Source organism: Balearica regulorum, chromosome 9, assembly GCF_011004875.1.
Source record: "Balearica regulorum gibbericeps isolate bBalReg1 chromosome 9, bBalReg1.pri, whole genome shotgun sequence".
In the NCBI taxonomy this organism is placed as follows: Eukaryota; Metazoa; Chordata; class Aves; order Gruiformes; family Gruidae; genus Balearica; species Balearica regulorum.
Window position 1 is genome coordinate 17,760,363 of NC_046192.1, and position 9,421 is coordinate 17,769,783.

A 9,421-nucleotide genomic window follows, 5' to 3' on the forward strand; every position below is an offset into this window, starting at 1 on the left:
CTCTAATTATCATCACGAGCAAAACAGACCGAACTTAGAGAGGGAATTCATCTTATTTATTACTAAGCAAAACAGAGTAGAGGAATGAGAAATAAAACCAAATCTTAAAAACACCTCCCCCCACCCCTCCCATCTTCCCGGGCTCAACTTCACTCCCGGCTTCAACCTCCGCCCCCCCCAGCGGCACAGGGGGACGGGGAGTGGGGGTTACGGTCAGTTCATCACACGGTGTTTCTGCTGCTTCTTCATCCTCAGGGGGAGGACTCATTGTTCCCCCGCTCCAGCGTGGGGTCCCTCTCACGGGAGACAGTCCTTCACGGCCTTCTCCAACGTGAGTCTCCTCCACGGGGTGCAGACCTTCAGGAGCAAACTGCTCCAGCGTGGGTCCCCCACGGGGTCACAAGTCCTGTCAGCAAACCTGCTCTGGCGTGGGCTCCTCTCTCCACGGATCCACAGGTCCTGCCAGGAGCTTGCTCCAGCGCGGGCTTCCCACGGGGCCACAGCCTCCTTCAGGTGCCTCCACCTGCTCCGGCGTGGGGTCCTCCACGGGCTGCAGGTGGAATCTCTACACCCCCTCATCCTCCCTCCATGGGCTGCAGGGGGACAGCCTGCTTCACCATGGTCTTCACCACGGGCTGCAGGGGAATCTTGCTCCGGCGCCTGGAGCACCTCCTCCCCCTCCTTCTGCACTGACCTTGGTGTCTGCAGATGTTCTTACATCTTCTCACTCCTCTCTCTGGCTGCAAAAGCGCTCTCTAACTGTTTTTGTCTTTCTTAAATATGTTATCACAGAGGCGCTGATTGGCTTGGCCTAGGCCAGCGGCGGGTCCGTCTTGGAGCCGGCTGGCATTGGCTCTGTCAGACACAGGGGAAGCTTCTAGCAGCTTCTCACAGAAGCCACCCCTGTAGCCCCCCCCCCCCCCCCCCGCTATCAAAACCTTGCCACGCAAAACCAACACACACCCACAGCTGGTGCACCACCATAATGTGTTTGAGGTGTGCAACTTCACTGTTGTCATATTTGCTTTTTAATGTCCCTCTCTCCAAATGATCACATGCAGTTCTAGTTGAGAGAAAGCCAGAGATGCTGCAAACCTTTTCACCATGCTAACACTGCTTTATTTTTCTTCTTCTACATACGTCAAATGCTGTAACCTGGATATCAATCAGACATACTCTTTGTGTTAATGACACTGCTGGGCATATAAAGGCTGAGCTATGATTTTTACAATGGGCTGAGAAGTTGTACAGGCTCATTGTCAAAGCAGTGAAATACATTAGGACTTGTGCTGGGGCTTTATTATTCTGCAATGGGGTTTATACCTAAATGGTGCACTTTTTTTCATTAAGCAGATTTTTTTTTTATTCAGTTACATCTGACGTAAGAAAAGTGCTTTCATCTCCTGTTAACATAGAGAAGAGGTAGCATGTTATTGTCAGATGGAGAATGAAAAAGACCTTTAGCATTACCAAGGGGTAACTACCTTTTGTGAGATGCTCAAATATATTGCAAAGCTAATAAGCTTGCTCCTGACCTCTGAATCTCCTGAGTCAAATTCTTCTGGTCTTTATTTTTGTCCAAGAAATAACACCCTAGACTTCCCCCTTTTGCAAAATTATACATGGGAAAACGGTGTTCAGAAGTAGTAATATTTTTTCCAGGAAAATAGTCATGTTTTTAATAAATGGATTTCCTGGAATTCCATCAGCACATTGGAATTCTCTGTGCATCGTCCCCTTTTGAAACGTCTCCATAGCTGTGGAAGGATTTTTCAGTTTCTACCCTTGAAAGAGAGGAGGTGACCCAACTGGTGTTTGGATTGGGAAGATCTGCTATGTGGTCCAGTAAGTGTCCTCTCGTGCAGCTGAAATGCAGACATATGTAGCTGTTCGCTACAGTTTCAAAAGAAGTGAAAGCCTTGATGAGGGGAGTACAGTTTCTTACCTTACCCCCTCATAAATGGGGTTTGAAGGGAACAGAACAGTGCAGGTTTTTTTCTGGGATCGGGGTGTGTAACCAAGGAGGCTTTCGAAACAGACCTGTCCTGGAGCTTTGCTCTGCTTTGGGGAATGCCAGAGTAAAAGGCTTCTTTGAAATGCTGTTTATAGCCTGGAATCCAGCTGTGGTCAAAGCTCTGATCCCAGCCAGGCGTGACATAGCACTGCCTCTTTGCACCTTGTGTTTCAGTCCCAGAGACACACCAATTTGCTCGAGCCTGCCAGGATGTTTGGTTGTGATCTTTGTAATTAATTCCCCTTTGTTTTACACAGTTCTGCTAATAGGATTCCTCAGTCGGTGGAAGCTGGTGATCAGATTAGTCTCTGTTTCAGATAGCCTCCTGGGAGGTGGCTACACAAAGAGGCTTCACTAAGCTTTGTTGCCCTGAAAAGATGAGCCTTATAAAGCAATTCAATTAGTTTTCACATGGAAAGCCCCAGACTGGGGCTGGGGTAAAGCTGTGAATCCAGATGTCATTTTCCTATCGAACTGAGACTTAGACAGTGGACGTACAAAGGTAGCCTGGATAGGCTCTGTCTGTTCCATCCCCTTATCAGGCAGGGATCCGGGTGGGCGTCAGACACTTTGCTTGCTGAAGCTCACTCCTGCTGAGGTGTTTATCCTAAGCCACACGAGACACTGTGGCCACAAACACTGCACCACGAGGCAGAGGTGAGCAGCTCTAAAGGTCACCGCACTTATCTTGCAGCTTTCCATCGGAGGCATCATCATCCTGAAGGACACCAGTGAGGATATGGAGGAGCTGGTTGAACCTGTGGCAGCTCACGGTCCGAAGATTGAGGAAGAGGAGCAGGAACCCGAACCACCAGAGCCCTTTGAGTACATTGATGATTAAGACCTGAGGTACAGTGTAGTGTGCAGAGTCACCTTTATTAATCCCAAAAAATGAAAAGCCTCTTTGGATCAATTGAAGCAGTTACCAGCACCCAGCACTCTTGTTTTAGCTCTTCGATGGCTTCTGCGCCAGATTCATAAACATGCTCTGTCCCGATTTGAAGAGTTTGACAGCAATAAAAGAGACATCCACTCTTCCAGATCAGCCCTGACCCAGTCGTACTGGATCTGGTCTTTAATCTTGCAGGCTTAGCTACTTTTAAGTAGAGCCTCGTTGGGCAGAGTTAGAGCGGTGCATGGGGTCACAGGCAACAGCTGAGCTGGGAGTAATCAGCTCATGAAAGATGGTCCCAGAGGGGCGAGTGGTTTATGTAACAAAGCTGTTGTCTACTTGACCTCAGTGTGGCAGGATTGGTTGAAGGAGAACTACTCTGCTTTCTGGGCTTGCCTTGTCTTCCCAGCAGTTCTTAGCAGAATTTAAAGACACTCCAGTCTGGGCTGTGCGGTGATTTCTGAGCTCAACATAATAATACTTGTAGATCTGTTCCAGGCAATGAATGGTGTGGTTCTCAGGTTCCTTGGTTAAAATGCCTGAACTGATGTGTAAGTTTCTCACTGAGAGGCAGGAACCCAGTTGCTTTATTTCCAAATATGGGCTGGCATGTCCCAGTGCTCCCAAGAGCAACAATTATGCACTTGAATTGGTGGATGGGCAGGAAAACAAACTCCTTGCTAAAAACTGTAAATGTTGCGTCAGTGGCAGGCTCGGGTGAGTGTGTGGGGCCAACCGCAAGAAGCCTTAGTTAAATATGTTTGCTGTTCTGGTTTCTCTCTCCTTCCTCCAGGATCATGTCCTCTAAAGAAGACACTATGCTTGATATCAGAAAGACAGACATGAAGACCTTCCTATTGAGATCTGCTGTTCAGTGCATGCAGCCCAATCTGTGCTGAGCTAAAGCTGATAGTCCGTGTTTTATGGCTGAAGAACAGATATATGCTATTTAGTGTACTCTTTCACAAAACCTTGTTTTCAAATAAATATATTAAAAACTCTTGACAGAAAACTTGCTGCTTTTAAAAAACAAAAAAAGAAAGCCTAACAACCTTCTTTTCCGCACACCCCAAACATTAAAAACTAGACCCAAGTCATGCATCTTCCTCCAGCAAAGCTTTCCTGACTCTGCTCCTCTGTAGAGTCGTTGGGATCTGTGCACATCTCTGCTTTCTCTGGTGTTCATTTAGGCTGAGCAAGGTCACAAACTCCAGTCGGGCCCAGCTGTAGCACTGATGCCAGAGAGAGGGCAGGTCTTTCCTTGCCAGCAGCTGCCCAGATGAGATCTGCTTCCAGATTACCTCTGTGATACTGACTTTGCACTGATCTTCCCCCTTGCTCTTCCTGGTGTTCGTGTGACAGCGTGGGGCTGACAGAAGGGCTCTGGGTGTTGGTGATGGGGAAATGGGGTGTGTTTCTCTGTTTCACAGAATCCTTTTTGTTTTTCTGTGTGCTTTCACTGCTTTCACCAAATATGAGCATAATAGCTGATGTGAGCAGGCAGCTAGAAATACATGACAGGCCTAGATGAGGTGAACAAGCCATGCGAGTTGTTACACTGATGTGCATTGTTAGCTGAGGGGGGAATTACAGTCAGGGGTATGGAATGACCAGCAGTCGGAAGGAAAGAATGCAGCTTGACCGATTGCTGTCGGCCCAGCCGCCCCTTCACCTATTGGGCTGTAACGCTTCAAGGGGTGCGTCACCGGTGAGCCAGAGACTGCGGCCCTGGTCAGCTGTAAGCCAAATGTTGGGGGAAGCTCCTTCATTTGAAATGGCGCTTAAACAGAATGAGGTTTTTATTCTATGTATGCGGGGGATATTTTGCTCCATGTGAACATACCACAAGCTCACGTGCGTCGGTAGTAATGGAAGACAAATCTTGCATGCAGGGCTTGGGAGCTTTTCCAGCAGATGGTTTATTTTGGTGAATGTTACTATAGCAATAGAATAGTCTGCCTTTGTCCTCTGCAGAGCTTAAGCAGTACAGAGCAGAGGTATGAGACTGAAAGCCAATTTTGAGTCCTAGGCTTCAGTCAGAAGTCCCTGAAGTTGAAATGCTGCCTCTGTAAGGGTGCTGGTCAGAACTGCTTGTTCTCAGTGTGACCCAGATATGTTCTCCCATTGAGCAGAGCAGAGAATGAACCTGAAATGGCTACAGACAACGTTACTGTCAGAAAAATTGGAAACAAAGAGGGAATCATTGCTCCAATCCCATGGTCATTCAAAGTAAGACCCGGTATTGTGGTGTGAGAAACAGAAGCTGGACAAACGTACATTATGTGAGTCTCTCTAGTGCTTCTTCCTTTGAATTCCCTTTGGGAACCTGTATCCCTTCCTCCTGCATGTTCTGCTGATGCCAACCAGTGTGGGCTGTGGTGTTTTTCAGGTAATTTGTAAGTAATGCCTTGTGTCATCTTAGAAAATACTGTGTAGAGGGCAGCACAATGGGAGGGAAAAAAAAAATCTTCTCCGGTCATTCAGCAACCTGCTAGACAGCCAGACACCGCTGGGAAATTCTAGAGTCTGAGTAGGAATGCTGGGAATAGCTGGCTCTGAAGGACCTGAAATCCTGTATTGATGCCTTGGCCGAGCTGCAAACAGTCTGTTTCTATTCACAGGACTTTTTGGCAAACCTTTCATACTATAACAGACATTTCAGGGTAGCCAGTATATTCTTGGCACTTGCCGCAGGTTTGGTTCTTGGTGTGGCTGTTTAAATCTGTACGCACAGAGCAGTTCCCACTGAGCCGTGTACTGCCTGGGGCACCATCCGGGAGATCGGAGTCTTCTGCTAAAAGATTTTCTTGTGCCTGTAAGACCACTCCTGCCTCTGGCAGCGATGTTTCCTGGAGCTCCCTTGGCACAAGCAAATGTAAGAACCTCAGATAGCCCCAACCTGATTTCTGAGCTGCTACTCTGGTGCCACGTGGTAAGGTTATGCTCAGGCATTCAGATTTTTAGAGGCGCTTTTGGTGGCTGTGGAAGAAAAAGGCCATGTGTGCCAGGCACACCAGGAAGGACGTCTGGGAGTTGGCCCATCCTCTCTTCCCTGGCTCTGCTGCTTGCTGTGCTGTCTCCACTGTGTAAATGCATGTGGGATCAGCGTTTAGGATTGAGAATGCACGCAGAAAAGCATCCACTGTCTGCTTTCCCCCACAGCTCTTCCATGTTTTCCTGCTCAGACAGGAGTCCAGGGGAGGGGGAAGAAGAGCTGGAGCAGCATCAACAGAGGTGGCTGCTGGTTAAAGGGTGAAGCAAAGGGATTAGCAGCGTGAAGGAGGAGAAGTGATGGCCACACCACAAATCTGAGTTGGTGGAGCTGAGGGGGGAGCGGGAAGGGGCAGCTCAGTGGGATGGTGCTCAAGGGAAGACACACTGCTGCTCTGGGCAGAGCAAACATGAGTCTTTTCTAGCAAGTGCAAATCAACCTTGTGCCGGAGGGCTGATGATTGAGAAGTGGCTCCTCTCTTGGAAGAAGTATGGATGGTAAGGGGCTTCTAGGGGTTTCAGCCTGTTTGCACCTCTCTGGAGAGAAGGCCGTGCATGCAATGAACAGCTTGTTGGTTGCTCGTTCATTTGGTATCCATAGATGGGGTTTCCCTTTGGGGGCTTCCCGGTGTCCCAGCTGAGCTGTCTGCAGTCAGAGCCTGCTCCACCATGGGTGCCTAGGCCCTTCCCAGCTACTCGCACGGTGGGCAGCCTCTCAGGTACATGTGCTTGGCTCTGTAAGTTCATAAAGAATAAACCTCTTCCACCCGCACCACAGCTGGGAGGACGCTGGTCCTGTCTGTCTAGCTTGGCTGGTTTTGCTCAGGGGACACTGCTTATAAGACTCCAGGCAGCACAAGGACAAGTTCCTCCCATGGCGAGTTTATGAGTGTTTGTGGAATAAAATGATGTGTCCTGACTATAGAATGTTCTCATACATGGGACTTTTTTTCTAACCCCCTACATATTTCTTCAGTTTACTAATTAGGCTGCTACCTGAGGCCCAGAAAAACTCTAGAAATCTTCTAGAAAGGCACTAGAAAACTTCCAGGAAGGCTCTGGAACGGTGGCTAGAGCACTTGGTGCTCAGGGGGGTGTTGGCCCCTTCCACCACCTCCCCAGGCCCTACGACTTCTTGTGGTGGGTGCCAAGACCTCGCTGCCCCTGGACCAGGCTCTCCCGGGGTTTGTGGATCCCTGTGAGATGGTTCCTGGCAAGGGAAGGACTGAAAATCAATGCAAGCACTGGGGTAAAGCCTTCTGGTCTGGATCCTGTCCCCACGCTAAGGGGCTTGACCACTTTCCCTGGGGACAGATGGGGCTGGTCACTGCGGGACCGTCTCAGTGCTGTGCTTGGGGGGCTGAGACCATCGCTGGCTTTCTGATCTCCAGTTTGGAGAAGGCACAGTGGGAGCCTGGAAACCTTCGCTGCTGCTTTAAATAATGTCATTTAGCCACAGTGACTCATTAGCACTTATTTCTTAGGAAGTGCTGCTCTCCTGGGCCTGTCTGGGGATGCTGCGAAGGGACCCACCCCTGGGGTGTTTGCCAGGGGCTAATTGGACCTAATGCTCCTGGGTTTGCCAGAGGGAGAGGCCGAGGTGGCAGGAAGCACGCTTCTGTCCCTCCTGACGAATGGGCCTCATCCCCCTTAACCCTGGAGAGAAATATATCACTTCAAAAGCATGCTGCTTCTGACAGCTCCCAGAGCTCCTCCAGGAGGCCCTGGACATGTCCTCACTCTCCCCTTTCCACTCGTTAACTCAGGTACAAGCCCCTGGCTTGGCACTGTGCTGGGGACAAAAGTGGGATGGAGATGTTGGAGGCAGTGCTCCCAGGGCAAGGGCTCTGCAAGGAGAGGGCCCGCAGGGGCAGGCACTCAGCAGATCTCGTCCTCTCACCTCTCCCCATCACAGCGGTGCCGCCCTCCCTATCTCTCCCCTTCCTTCCAGGGCCAGGCTAAGCTCTTCCTCCTCGCTGTTCCACACAAAGGTTGGGCGCCGCTGATAATGACGATGACGTTGGCCATTTATCTCCCAGCATCCTGGAGGCTGGAGTGTCCCCCACCCTCACTCCTGTCAGACCCCAGCCTGCCCCGGGCTCTTCCCCTGCCTGCTGCTCTTGGCATTGGTGATGAGTTGGGTTTTCAGTCCAGCTCTGCGCACACCTTAACCCTGTGGCAGTGGCAGGATGGGGGAGATGGGGAGCACAGACATCGCAGGACCGCACAAGGCTTGTGGTGTTTGCTTGCAATCTCTGATGGGACTAGTCTGAAAGCGATCACCCAAGGGTGCTGATCTTTCTCTAGGGTGGCTTCATGTGGGAGCAAGCCTCTTTGCTCCCTCAGTGGAGATAACTGGTTTTGGCAGACCCAGTTCAACATGTTTCTCTGGCACTGGTGGGACTGGGCTGGCCCACGCTCTCTGCCTTGGGAGGAGAAGCTGCCCCAGCCCCTGCTGCTGGCTTGACTGGCTTGACTTGGCCTCTGAAATTCTGTTCTGTGTGGGCAAATGGTCCAGCTGGCAGCAGCCCAGGTCTGGAATTTTATTTTGAGGTCTGTACTCCAGTTCCTGGCATGGGCTGCACAACCACAGCTCTGGTTTTTGTTCAGAAGAAACACTGTGCAGGTACTCGGGTGAGCCATTGGTGTCTCTTCCAGCACATAGGCAATCGGCGTTACCCATGTATTGCAGAGAGGTGACTCAAGGCACATCCTATTTCTGCCCAAATCCTTTGGAGACCAGCTAATCAGAGGTCCTGGAGACCATGAACCCCAGAGAACCCAACCCCATGGGCTTGGTCTGATGGACCCTGCTGCCCTATACCTCTGTGTGTGTTTAAGCAACACACGTGTCCTTTTTTTTCAATGTGTTCACAAAGCATGTGCAGAAAATGGACAGTGGAAGGTCTATAACGTAAGGGTCCAGGTGAAGCAGGTCCTGGCGAGCAGGGCAGGGTGCATGGGGGGGTCACCCTGGGGCTCGCTGCCGCAGCCTTGGTGCAGGGCTGGCTCTGGGGTTGGCCAAGGGGAAGGGCAGTCACTCGGTGGCAACGTCCCTGGCCAAAGGTATAAATAGCTGTTCTGGTGACCCAGGGAAGAATTGCTGCACAGGCAAGGTTAATTGTTAGCAGAAATTATGGGGACATTGTTCCTCCAAAGATAACCTGCAAGGGATGAAGCCTGGAGCAATTTTTTCCTCGTCAGATTGAAGGAAAAAGACCTGAAATATTGGTGCAGTGTCTTTGTTCTCAGCTTTAGGCTGTCTCTCCCATTTAATTGTTTTTCTCCATTCCCTGTCAATGAGAACCAAGATGGATTAACTTTTTGTTTCCCCACCATGTCCTCCCAGAGGAGAAGCTGAGATAGCTCCTGTAGGGCTGGGCAACTTATCTGCTTACTTTAACTTCAACAGAGATCTTTTTTCTTAGTTTAAGCATGAAATTTGGGGTTCAGGGATAAACAAGAAGCAGCTGAAAATAATTTGTGGGCAACATCTGTGTTGGACACCAGAGTTCATGGGCTCA

At 50.0% G+C, this 9,421-nt stretch overlaps 1 protein-coding gene across 2 annotated transcripts in view; it reads left to right on the forward strand.

Moving 5' to 3' along the window:
• Positions 1-3,918, forward strand: part of PSMD1 (proteasome 26S subunit, non-ATPase 1) — a 76,727-nt gene extending 72,809 nt beyond the window's left edge. Inside the window, exons 24-25 of one of the 2 annotated variants that reach the window (XM_075761310.1) lie at positions 2,709-2,863; positions 3,700-3,918. In XM_075761310.1, coding sequence (XP_075617425.1) covers positions 2,709-2,855 — 147 coding nt within the window. In that variant the 3' untranslated portion in view covers positions 2,856-2,863; positions 3,700-3,918. Of the gene's footprint in view, positions 1-969; positions 1,067-2,708; positions 2,864-3,699 lie in introns of those variants that run through there. The other variant, XM_075761309.1, reaches the window with a different exon arrangement.
• Positions 3,919-9,421: the final 5,503 nt, after the last annotated feature.